The sequence below is a fragment of the Rhinoderma darwinii genome, chromosome 12 (assembly GCF_050947455.1).
Source record: "Rhinoderma darwinii isolate aRhiDar2 chromosome 12, aRhiDar2.hap1, whole genome shotgun sequence".
NCBI lineage: Eukaryota > Metazoa > Chordata > Amphibia > Anura > Rhinodermatidae > Rhinoderma > Rhinoderma darwinii.
In genome coordinates, this window is record NC_134698.1 from 62,336,754 (window position 1) to 62,350,675 (window position 13,922).

General features: G+C 40.0%; 1 protein-coding gene across 1 annotated transcript in view; it reads left to right on the forward strand.

The window, feature by feature from the left end:
* The first annotated feature begins 2,741 nt into the window (after nt 1-2,741).
* The window catches only part of LTK (leukocyte receptor tyrosine kinase), a 143,716-nt gene continuing 132,535 nt past the window's right edge, over nt 2,742-13,922 (forward strand). The window contains exon 1 of the mRNA XM_075844933.1: nt 2,742-2,903. Coding sequence (XP_075701048.1) covers nt 2,846-2,903 — 58 coding nt within the window. The 5' untranslated portion in view covers nt 2,742-2,845. The remainder of the gene's footprint in view (nt 2,904-13,922) is intronic.

Consider the following 13,922-nt stretch of genomic DNA (forward strand, 5'->3'; position numbering starts at 1 on the left):
CACGTTAAACGGCGTAAATTTATGACGCAAAAAAGGATGGCAAAATTTCTAGCTTTTTTTCCATTACCCCCCCCCCCCCCAAAAGTTAAAAAAAGTTAACCAATAATTTATATGTACCCTAAAATGGTGCTATTAAAAAATACAAGTTGTCCCACAAAAAACAAGTCTTTATACAGATATGTCGACGCAAAAATAAAAAAAGTTATAGCTCATTGAATGTGACAAAGGAAAAATTTAAAAAAATTGCCTGGTCATTAAGATTTAAAATACTTTCGGTATTAGGTAGTTAATGTAAATGAACAATCTAGCAACACTAAGACTCTGTTTACACTGGTGTTATGGCAACGGCCGCCATCAGAAATTTCTGTACCCCATGATACAGTCAAGGCGTCTGGGCCCCCCCATTACCGGTGGATGGGTGGTGGCATTGGAAAGTGACAGGATGATCTGAAAATTGCCAGTGGCTCTGTGAAGAGGCAGGGCAGAGACAGTAGGTGGGCATGGGCTTTGTCAGGGGACAAGGGGGAGAGACTAGATGGGCAGGGGCTCTGTGGGTGCAGGAGGGAGAAGGCTAAGAGAGCGGAAAGTGACAGAGGTGAGAGTGGGGCCAGGGGAGATATGTACCCTGACAGGGGCTCTGTGGAGGGGCAGGAGGAGACAGGTGAGCAGGGGCTCTGTGGGAGGACAATGGGGAAACAGTAGGTGTGCAGGGGGGGCATCATAAATAAAATCTGCTGCAGTCAGTCACCACGTTGCAGTGCTGGCTGCTGCTTCTGGCTCCTGCAGGCTCTACAATCTTCCAACTGCTACTCACACATGCCTCCCACCAGACGACAAAATTAATTCAGACCCCTAAATTAATTCGGATTACCGACCAGACCCCAAAATAAATTTAGGCCGCTGGCCAGACCCCAAAATAAATTTAGGCCCCTGGCCAGACCACTAAATTAATTCGGACCCTTGACCAGACACCTAAATAAATTGAGACCCCAGACCAGACCCCTACATTTATTCAGACCCCAGACTAGACCCCCTACATTAGTTCAGACCCCAGACCAGACCCTTAAATTCATACCCCAGACCAGACCCTAAATTTATTTACACCCCAGACCAGACCCCCCCCCCCGAGAGAAATTCAGACCCCTGACCAGACATACTTACCGCTCCTGGGTCTTCTTGCCTCCACTTCCGGCCAGGCTCCTCTTCTCTTCTGGCACCCCACCATCCTGACACTGGGGCGCTGCTTTATAAGTTCCTGACGTCGGTACATGTGTGAGGTGGCGGTGCTGCAAACTGCACTATTATTTCCATTAAAATACCAAAAAGGCCGAGAGTACCCCTAAATGGCAAGGTGGAGAGCGCTTACCATGATATAACACACATATGTGTAAAGTATATGTTAGCAATTAAAAAAAAATCTTTGACGATACCACTGAAATAAAGACATTATGTATGATGAACCTTTGACTTGGGTTGTGAATATTAAAAATATCAACTGATACCTCAATAGTAATATCTCTGCAGGATGCAATCTGGTAGAATAATGTTGGGGGGAAATGGGGGGCCATCACTTTGCGTGTGTACTTAGAAGGTGCTGAGCAGCCCTCCAGATCTTTCAGTATATGCCGGACCAATAGGCTGGTAGGCAGCATGGTGCACTACACGTAACCGTGTGACTGGCACCTTATAAAATCCTCCTCTTTGTGCAATTGGAATACTAACCAGCCACCCCATCCTGGGTGACAGGTGTGTAAATGGATGATCATCAGTATTTTGCACCCGTACGACCTCCCTCATATAACATTGTGGCTTGTCAGCATCCTGCTGGGGACTGGCATTTAAACCTGCCCTTGCATCAGTGAGTTTAGCCTCTTTCTTGTAGGGATATGAAGTCATTTTGATCTTACTTTCTATTTTTAACATTCTTTGGTGAGATTGTAAAGTGGTGGCCCCCATGTGGCGATGGTGTGATGGCCAATGCAGGTGTTTATATACATGGTGCACACCTGGAACGCATAGGCTGACCGCAGCCGAGACACACACTCTGTGCAATGCACATGTGCCCCGTATATTGCAGAGAGTGAAGGAGAGGGAAGCATAAGTATAGACCTGAGCGCCGCTGCAATGTTTCCATTTATTAAAAAAAGTACACTGTGATATCCATTTTTTTGAGGCATCCTGTTGTATTGAAACGTGTAGACAACTATGCTTTTTATTAGTTAAAAATAAAGCTCTACATACTACAAATAGAGTTTTATATACATTTGGCTAATGTTAGCCTACCGCAACTGCTCCCAACGTATTTACCGAATGTACATCACAATCAATATGTGAATATAGCCCGACAGTCTTGAATCAAAATATGGCAAAAAAGTTGTGTTCATTCCTGCAATTACAGTGACAATACATACAGTAACATAGTATATACCACAAAATGTAGGTAATGACTAAGAAATAAAAGCCAACTGGGTTTGCCTAAATTCTTGTTTTCTAAAGACATTGCTCAGATTAACATTAATCACATGAGTGAAATCAAATCACTTTGGTCACAATTGTTTTCTCAGAATCCACTGGGATGAGAACAATGAGGGCTTTAGGACCTGACAGAGGATGACAGTATAGGGTGGTGTAGATGCATCTATAAGCCTGCAAGAGTTCTAGGCAGCAGCATCAGTCCTGCTGAGGCACAGAGGTAACCTCACACACAGCACAGAGGAGATATATGTATATATATATATATATATATATATATATATATATATATATATATATACACTGCTAAGGGTGGGGAAGTCACACATGCTGAGGATTTACCTTGGACTCACTGCAAGGAGCATCTCTGGATATGGGCTTCCCTTTCTCCATCCTCATCATCCAGATGTCACTTTGGACTCTCTTGCTTGGTAAGACAACTATTTGCATGCAGTATTTTGTTTACATCCTTATAGCTGCCTTCACTAGCACAGAAGTAAAAGTTGTTGCCAGCATTGATTATAACAAATACATATCTGATCTTGAGATTATAGCAATTGTGGAAGATCTTTAAGTTACTGAATGTGTTAGAAAATATATGCAAGACAATGACTAATGCATTTCTTGCTGCATGTTTCTATCAATCTTGTTTCTGGAGCCTTATACACTGGTTGCCCTCTAGTCAGGATACTACCTAGGTAGTTACTATAGTTGGATTGATGGAGACTCCTGTTGCTTGTAACTAGAGGCAGTGAATAGAGGAAGACTCAGCAGAAATGTAGAATGAACGTATAGAATTAGATGTAAATGCAGCTAGAATGGCGTATTACATATTCTTACATTTATTCTGCACCTGTAATATCCATTAATATATTAGATAGAATAAATTTATTTTGTGGAATTGATGAAGATTTGATTTGAATACTAATGCATATATGAACATTGTAAAGATTTATATCACTGAACAATCGGGGGTTGTATTAATGTTTCTTGTGTGTTTTGTTGCAGTTGTCAGTACAATGGTAATATTATTATAAATTAGTGTTTCAAGGCAAAACAGTTGATTAATCAATCCATAATATTATTACTTGCAGTGGGATTTATAAAAACATAAGCTTTTCTATAAATGTTATTGTATTATAAGTGGTATAATATGGTAACACAGCTGTGCATATAAAAATATGTGTTAACCCGTATCATTAGCTCCTTTTACACTTTGACTTAGAAAGGAAGAACATTCACTATGTATACAAAAGAAGAGAAACAATTCATGCAAAATATTTAGTAATTTGCACTGTAATCGGTTATTATACTGCTACCTGTATAAAGAAGGGCGGGTTATTAATAAATATCCAAATAATACATAACCATTGCTTTTATCTCTAGTATCGATGGTCCTTGCTTGCCATGTGCTTACCATTTACAGTAGTAGTGTAGCATCACCAAATTTTGCATTTATTGGATTCTGAATTCTGTTTTTGTAGTAAACTGAGATTTGAAATACTGAGTTTGAAAATTGAGCAAAGATGCTGTAGTACCCCATCTAAGCACCTGGCGGTGCTATATCATACTTCTGGTTCTCTGTAGGGCAAACAGGAAGGAGAATATGGACTTTGACCAGTCATATTGATATCATGAAAAACTCTTGTGTTTCCAAATCCTCATCAGACTGAAATTTAGAACAGAATAAGGATTATGGGGTCATGAGTGTACATGAGCAAACTGATTCTCCAAAATGCACATCAATTTGATCTGCTGCAATTCTTTAGTCTGGTGAATCAATTCTACAATTTTTATAGGGCCCGTCATCATATTTTTTGGGGTCAGGCACAATGACCACATCACATTACCTCATAAGGTTAGGCTGACATACTGATGAAGAACAAGTAAATAGGGATCTATGTTTATACTAATTATCCATGGATGTGCTTTCCTAACCCTTTGTTCCATCAGTGACTTGAGTACCATAGAATTTTACCTCACTGGGGCTCCTTTTTCTGCTTATGTGAAACAAGACACCATATTTATATAAGCAATTTTGTACGAATATGCAACTTGGCGTATCGTGAAACTACAGAGACTAAAATCAATTAAGTTTTTAGAATACACAGATTGGCCGCTAGATTCCTTATATAATTTCATGAGACCCTGACTGCAGTACGGCCCTCTGTAGTGCCCAGATTGCAGCTCTAGATAATCCAAGTCTTAAACAATCTATTATCCATTCATTACTCAAAATGCAAATTACTCTGATCCCGCAGCTGGATAAATTGATTCTACCATCTTGATTCATGAGGCAATGGTTGGGTGGCTATTCACACTTTGAAAATATCTACAATTCACTGATGTGACTGCTTTTTTGACTATTGCTTCTGATTGTGTAGGAAGCACACAATGTGGTTTTCCCTGTGACGATTATTCGATATTGCTATGAAGTTGAAATCGTTTTCACAATCATCATTATGCACGCTGTGCATAGCAACAACTGTTTTATTTGCAAGACCAGCGAGTGATTACATTTATACACAACGATTTGCTGATCTTTTGATCAAAATTTCAAATTTGTAAAGTAGTTGCATGCGAGTCTTTAGTTGACTTATCAAAATTTGTGAATATTTTTTAACTGTATGTTGCTTGTAGATCGTCATAAATGAACTTGCATAATTAAAATAATATCTGGGAGGGCCACTGGAGCATCAGCGTTGTATCACGAGATGGGGGGGCATAGATGAATACTGGTTATTTTTTATTTCATGACAACCCTTTTAGTGTCAGGATCCATTTATAATGCTGGTATCTTTTGATGTGACATATGGGCCATTGGGCCCCTTCATGCAGATGTGTCTGCTACCGCTGCACCCATCATATTTCTCAGTGCATTATTTATATGGCGTGAAATCAAAACATTTATGTTTTAAATGGGCTATTAAGTCTTTGCATGGCCTTGAAAGAAAGCAAACAATCTCACTATGTACATTTTAGCCAACTTCTTCTGTTTATATGGTTATATATAGTCCACATTCAGGTGGACAAGTAACAATCTATATTTATTTTAGCTGTATTGGATACTTTGGGTAACTTTTTTTCCTATACTGTGTTTAGCGGGCTTTTCAAGCTCCTTAAAATGTATGACCTATCCTAAGGATAAGCCATCAATATTAGATCGGTGGGGGTCCAAGTCACTTGAATTGTAATCCCAGAATTTAAAGTTAGGAGCTGTGCTTGATGAACAATAAAAGGCCCGTTCAAACAGCTGGGGTGCCAAAAGTTGGCCCCCCACCAATCTAATATTGATTGTCGATTCTAAGGATAGGCTATCAATTTTAAAGAACCGTAAAACCCCTTAAAAGGGGATTTATTTTAGCAGTTTTTAACTGCTGACCGCACGATATAGGAGAGGGGGAGGGCATTGTAACGTTACCTGTTGTCTTGGTCATGCAAGCTGCATGACCGAGGAAACGATGTTTAATTCCCACATTGTGGCGGTTGCAATTGCCACTCTCAGCACTGAATGACTGCTCTAGCGGCCAATCAGGAGACCGCTAGGGCCGTCACTCAGAGCAGAGGGCAGGGCTGGCCGCGAGCAGTGAGGAGAGCCAAGGAGAATTTGCACATGAAGGGCCCGCCTCAGTGGCACTTGCAACCGCAGCATAATGATTGTCAGTGAAAGCCCTGGCAAAATATTTTTATCTATATTATAATTATTATATTTTTTTAAAACACGTGGGTAAATGTAAAAGAACAAAGGAGGATTGCCTAATAACACACTAAGGGTATGTTCACACGCAGTGTTTTCAGACGTAATTCGGCCATTTTACGCCTCGAATTACGCCTGAAAAAACGGCTCTATTACGCCTACAAACATCTGCCCATTGCTTTCAATGGTTTTTACGGTGTTCTGTTCCCACGAGGTGTAATTTTACGTGTCGCTGTCAAAATACAGCGCGTAAAAAGACGCCTGCGAAAAAGAAGTGCATGTCACTTCTTGGGACGTTTTCTGAGCCATTTTTCATTGACTCCATTGAAAAACAGCTCCAATAACGTCCGTAAAATACGCCGCGAAAAACGCAAGTTGTTAAAAAAAACTTCTGAAAATCAGGAGCTGTTTTCGCCTGAAAACAGCTCTGTATTTTCAGACGCTTTTGGTCACTGCGTGTGAACATACCCTTAAAGGGAATGTGTTGCCAGAAAAACATGTTGTTTTTTTAAATTAAACATTTAGTGTGTAGGTGATTAAACATTGTTCACATTTTTTTTATTTTTTTCACGAGTCAGGAAATATTATAAATTAATTCTAATTTATAATATTTCCCATTGCTGGTCACTAGATGGAGCTATTCCCAAAATTGCAGCATTGCAAAATTGGGTAAAAAGCCCTCGCTCTAGTGAGCTCTCAGCATCCCCCCCCTCCTTTATCCTGGCTAGTGTCGGGATAAACGAGGGGTTTGAACGGTCTAACCTCCTACACTGTGTGTCGCCATTTTTTGAGCTAACACACAGTGTAGAAGGTTTACATACAGTAGTAAACGTACACAAACACGAACATACATAGAAATCTCTTACCTGCTCCTGCCGCCGCGGCTCCCTCCGGCCCGTCCGCTCCGTCTGCTGCCGCTGGTCCAAGTGCACAAGTCCGGAAGCCGCGACCGGAAGTAGTAATCTTACTGTCCGGCCGCGACTTCCGGTCCACAGGAAAATGGCGCCGGACGGCGCGCATTTCAAATTGGACTGTGTGGGAGCGGCGCATGCGCAGTTCCCACACAGACGGCGTACATGTTAGTGGATGGAACGGGCCCCGTTCGCAGTCCCTATGGGACTGTGGCTGCCGTATTCCATGTCTGTATGTGTCGTTAATCGACACATACAGAAATGGAAAAAAAAATGGCAGCCCCCATAGGGAAGAAAAAGTGTAAAAATAAGAAAAAGTAAAACACAAACACACAAATAAATATAAACGTTTTTAATAAAGCACTAACAGCTTTAACATATTAAAAAAAAAATTGTGATGACACTGTTCCTTTAATAATGCTTTAAATCCCAACCTTGAGGCTTCTCCTCAACCGATCTGATAGCAGTAATTGCCATGATCTCCCCATTGTTGTTTGGTAGCCATTCCAACACCCAATGACACTGTTTTATAAGTGACTTCAGAAAAGAATAGAATTGCTGAGAAGAAGCTAATATAAGTTACAATGATTCCCCTTTCTAAGCTATACTAACCCCGTATCGCTTGTACCATGTTGTCTTTTTCTTATCCATTAAATTGTAGGCTCTCCAATTAACAAGTTGAAGCCGTCTAATAAGAGAATAAGGCCGCAACAAAGAATTCAATTTAGTCTCTGTTGCTCTGCAAATCCCTCAGTAGAATGCAAGCTGCCATTTGTATTCCGCAAGTTCAGCTTTAGACATACAGTAAGCGGTCATACAGCATCCCATGTCTCCTGACAAAGAAGAATATGAATTACCTGAAGATTTCTTGCTCTACTATTAGATCACATCCACTTGTAAATAGAGCGATTCCAATAATAGGCATTTAGGGACAAGGTCCGTGAAAAAAGCCCACATAAAAGTCCCAACCACAGTGTCCGAAGTATTACGACATAAGAAAATTGGGGTAGCTGTTTTTCTGAGAACAGTGCTACTCCTCTCTATGGGCTGTACCTGGTATGGCAGCTCAGGCTCAGTCAAGTGAATATACTGAGAGTCGTGTGCACGACCCGTGATTGTGGCACGCGGAGTGTCATCCGCGGGACGTCCGCTATTCACGGACCGTGCACACGTTGATTTCAATGAGCCTGGACCACAAACCTGGACCGTATAATGACATGTCCTATCTTTTTGCGGTCCGGGTTTCGAGCCAATGCACAAACCGTGGAAACCACAGTCATGTGAATGAGCCCATAGAAATGAATGGGTCCGGAATTCACCCGCAGATTTGCGGGTTAATTGCAGACACAAAAACACATTCGTGTGCATGAGGCCTTATATTGTTATGTTGTTAAAACCTTTTTCTCAGTTTTGCCTTGCCTATTAGTAAAACGTAAAAAATAGACCTCGCAAAATCGTTGCAAAAACTTTCATGTGAACGCAACGTGTGAATGCGCCCTAAGCCCAAAGGAAAGACTTTCACTCTTCCACCTGCAGGGATCAGTTCTCTTTTTTTGGTTAAAAAATATGTACGGGAGCAGGAAAAATAACACAATTTTAGGGGAAAAGTTTGTTCAGAAATGTCAGTTCACTAAATTCAGTACACTAAAATAAAAAAAAGTTTCACTCTTTTTAAAAGGCAGATTACTAATAAAAAACAAAACAGATAGTATGAATGATGAAATTCCAGATGTCTGAAATTTGGACATAACCAGCATACTTCTTTTTTATGACTTAAAATATCTAAATATTGTACAAAATATTATATTGTTTGGAAGAGGTTTTTCTTTTGCAACATGTTCCGGATATGGTTGAAGTTCAGCTCAGGACAACTTTTTACAATTACTTCTTGCAGGCTGTATCGGTAGCCATATACACTACTCCTGCTGGCTCTTCATCAGTGCATTTTCGCCAGCATCACTGCAGACTGGCAGATGACAATGTTGTGATGACAGTAGTTCCATACTGTGGAGTAGTCCTCTGCTTTCTGCAGTGTTTTGTTTTTTTCCCTTGGGAACAGCATGAACATATATGGGCTCTGCTTAGTGAACAAAGTGCGTACAAATATTCAATAAAGAGTCTGCTTTTTTCTTTGTTGGTACTTGAATTTATGCTTTTAGCACTTCCTAATTTATTTAATTTTAATGAATGCCAAGGATTTGCCCGACTAACTACCGACCTGATCAGCATTCATTGTATCTCTAGCATTATTACCGGAATTTCACTACTTCTTGACTTCTGTGACTGCTATATTGCTGCTGGTAATCAGACTAATGGCTCGCACACAACCGTTGTGTCACTCGGGCCGCTTTTGACGGCATCCGAGTGGCAACCGATAGTCTGCACTGACCCATTCACTTTAGCGGGTGAATCGGGTCCGTGACGGCACACACGGTCGTGTGCATGAGGCGTAAGGGTTCACACGTAGTGTAAATACTGCCGATTTTCCGCAACGGATTTCATTCCGGAAAATCTGCAGTGTATTTATTACAGTAGCCGCAAAGTGGAAGAGATTTGAACAAATCTCATCCACACGCTGACTAAATAAAAACGGCGAGAAACGATTCATAAATTGACCAGCGTTTTTTGTTTTTTTTTGTTTAATCCGCAGCATGTCAATTTTTTTGTTGCGGAATCACTGCTTTTCTGTTGCAGGTTTTCCGCATTGAATTCAATAGGGAGGTAAAACCTGCAACAAATAGCAGATGTTGCGGTTTTTGCGGCGGAAAAGCTGCGATTCAGGAAACAAAACAAAAACTCTCAAATTTACTGCAATCTCTCTGCTCCTGCGTCCAGCCCGGCCTCCAGGGATGACGTTTCATCCCATGTGACTGCTGCAGCCAATCACAGACTGCAGCAGTCACATGAGATGAAATGTCATCCCTCAGGCCGGGCTGCAGTACATCAGAGGGACATGTCGCCATGGCTACAGGTAAGTATGGATCTTTTTTTTTTACGTGCTGTTTTTCGCAATTGGACATTCCGGATCAAAAACTACACAATTTGGTGCAGTTTTTGGGCTGGAATTCCCTGCAGCGTCCAGGACGAATATGCTGTGCACTTTTATGTCTGAACATACCCTTATAATAAGAAAATTGTCCTACAATTACAGCGTAGTAAGTAAAATCATTGCAGATTTTTAAGAAGATGCTCATAGATTGTATTGCAAAGCAATATTACTGTGTGAAAGCAGTAACAGGGCATTAAACCAACATAAGCGTCTCACTATTTTTATCCTTGGCTTTAGTCGGCGTCTCTAAAATCTTTAAGGGCAGTTTCTCTATAGAAGTTAAAGAGATTTTCAACTTTATATCATTATGTTATAACCTTTCTCTTAATATTTCCTAACCTACTAGAAGTAAAACTCAAAGAATAGACATATAATTTAACGGAAGGTTCAAAAGCATCAACGTTTTACATTATGTTCTGCAATACACAAGTTCACTCATTTAGAGGCTCCTGTAATTCATTTTAATGAAGAGTGACGGAGCACATTCTGCACCATTCCTCCAAATAAGGGGAATGGGGCCCCTTTGTTCCTAAGATCGGTAGGGGGTCCCAACTGAAGACATCCATTGATCTGAATTTTATGACTTATCCAATTAAAATTTTATGAAAGATTAAACAAATCCATTCTTGTTAGAGATTTCCACTGACAAAAAGCTGATCATAGTGTCTACCACTACTGGAACCCTTAGCAATCCGCAATTTAAAGAGGACCTGTCAGCTCTCCTGTCTGTATTACTAAATATAGTACTTGTATACGCCATAAAATAACAACCCTAGAGCCGCTTTTTTTTAAAAATCTCTGAGTTGTGCTTTTCTTCTGTTATTCCTCCTAGAAATGTACAAATAAATTGACAACTTGGTGTTACCAGTTGGCGGGGCATCCCTAAATAGTCTGAAACTGTGAGCACTGATTGGACATTGTCAGACTATGTAGGGACACCCCCCCCCCCAGCTGGTAACACCCAGTTGTCCATTTGTACATACATTTCTAGGAGGAATAACAGAGGAACGGCACAACAAAAAGATGTTCCAGCATTGTTGTTTCATGGAGAATGCAATTATTTACTAAAACAGACATGTCAGTAGAGATGACGGATCCTCTATAATTCCCCTGCAGCGCCACTTCAGGGGAGATGGAGCATTACACAATGCGCTCTGTGCTCTGGAGACCCCAATGTATTAACTCAGAATTCTCTAATTAGGGTATTTGAAAATGTATCTGCAGATACTTTTATCCCCCTTCACTTTTCAGATGTAGCCATTATATTTATTCATGCCATACATTATCTCTCTTATCATTGTCAATCACAGTCTGACCTCTCTGGCATATAAGTGGTTAAGTCACCTTATTTTATATGGGTGAAGGAATGGAGCTTATTATTTGATGGACTGGAACTCATCGCGAGGTTGAATAAAGGCTATTGATGCTGGATTTCAGATGTGTCCTGGGAATTTCATAGGAAGGTAGGATCAAAAGAGGATTTAATTCCCCCCTCCACCAAGGGCCCATGACGCACTTCAGACAATCCATACTAATTATGAGCAGGTAGTAGCCAGGACAATATTTGTAGAGCACTGCAGAGACAATTTCCCCTAGGCTAGGACAGTGAGATTACAGCAAACAGGTTAAAGAACAGCTGTAACCCTTTGTCGCACATAGAACAGATTTTACTCACTTCACTTTGATGGAGAAAGTATAATATAAGATGTTTGTAGGGTTAGGGCTAGTGTTGTGGAAGCAGGAACAACCCAATATAATAGCGTAGTCGACTACGCTATTGTTTCCGCAAAAAAAAAACAGAAAACGTACGGAATGGAAACAAACGGAAACCATTTACAATGGAGGCATTACCATTGAAATCAATTGTAATGCAAACGAAAGCTTTAGTTTCCGCTTGGCTTTCCGTTCATGGGTTTCTCCGACAGGAAAGCTGCAATGGAACCCATGAACGGAAAGCTAACGCTGATGTGAACACAGCCTAATAAAGTTTATTTATTCTAAAAATAAATGTGTGATTTGTGTGTGTTTTATTTTTACCTATTCTAGAATTTGCTTTGACCTTTGTATCGTACACCACCTTCTCTCATTTTCATACTCCATTTCTTTTTATACCTAATTTATAGTTACCTCTCTCTCCCCCTCTCTCTTTCTATTAGGGCAGATAAAAAGATGGGTTTGGGGTTTATAAAATTTGTATTTTAACATTATTTATAGCTGTACTTGATATAAAATAGTCATGTGTGGTGATTTTGAATAGGAAAACATTTGTTTTCTGATGTGAATAAAAACTTTTTTTATATTACTTTACTTATTTTTATTCCCATAGGGACTGTACTGGCATATATATATATATGCCAGTACATGATACTGTTTACTAATAGTACACAGGCAGTTGTTAGCTTATACCTAAAGTGGTGTTTTAACCTTCCCTTGATTCAGTAAGTATGACTTTCTTCAGTGGTACATTAATAAATATGGCTAGCAACAGAGAATATGTTCTCATGGACTTTGGGCTTTCTGCCCATACAAGGTCTCTCTGCCCTTAGTCTCTCCCTTTGTAAGCCACAATCAGCACTGATCGCAGCATACATAGGGTGGGTTGAACAACAGAGATCAGATGTTTTTTTCTGATCTTCACCGTTAGACCGGGGCTGCGGCTGTGCGTTTCAACCTTCGCCCTGCTTCTGATTGCAGCGGCACAGTGGCGGCGCCCACGTGATCACCATGACGAGTAAGCCTGTCAAGATGCAGCTACTGCCTGTTGCTCATCACGAGCATAATAGTCGTCATATGTCGACAAGTGGTTAAGCATTCGCTGGCTTGGGGCCTGCCCTTACCCTTTAATCAAATACTGAGGAATCCAGATATCCCCCTAGACTGAAGGATCCCCTCCCCTGTCCCTGGAGACAAACAGACAAATACAACGCTTGTCATTTCCTCTTTCTTTCTTCTTTTTTTCTCCTTTTTAAATTTCTAGCTTCAGCGGAGTTCCTAACGGTGCTTAACTCGGGTTATTTTCCTTTACCCTAGTTTCCTAACTTGCTAAGAAAAGTCATAGCTAAAAATGCAGAAACATTTTTTCTTAGGACGAAGTGCACCTTAATTTGCATACAATGCAGGTCTTGAATCGGCACCCCTGAACGGATGTGATTTAGAAGAATCATTTAACAGGGTTGTCTTATAAGGACATTGGTGGAATATCCCATATATTTTATTTCATTGCCTAGTTTAAAAAAAATTCTGTAATATTTTCAAATATTTTTTATTTAAACACAATGACACTATCTATTAAGTAGTATGAAAGAGCTTGAATGAAAGTAGATATTAAAAGTGACACTTGGGCCCTTTTTTAATATTTGCTAGTATCGAAGGTTCCTTATTATCTGAGGTTCCTATGAAGAAAGTTTGATTTCCTGAATCTCTGAGTTGAATTTACGCTACAGTAAGGCGGTTAGTATGATGAAATTTGTGCAGATGTTTTGGTTTGATTATATTGACATTTACATTTATTTTCAGCCACATAATTCCTCTTACTCAAGACCATCTTTTATGAATTTGGGAATATTCTACAGACTTTTCAGAACTCACTTACTTCATTTGTGCAGATGTTTTCTTTTGGTTTTATTATATTGACATTTACATTTAGTATACAGACTTTTCAGTAACAAAATACTACATGCTTTTAAGTTTTTGAACGTGACACAAAGTATTATTCTCTGGTAAGTATAAAGAACACAAATTTCCATGTTTGAACCCCCCACCTGACTGTATACCACTCTCTACACTTATTTTA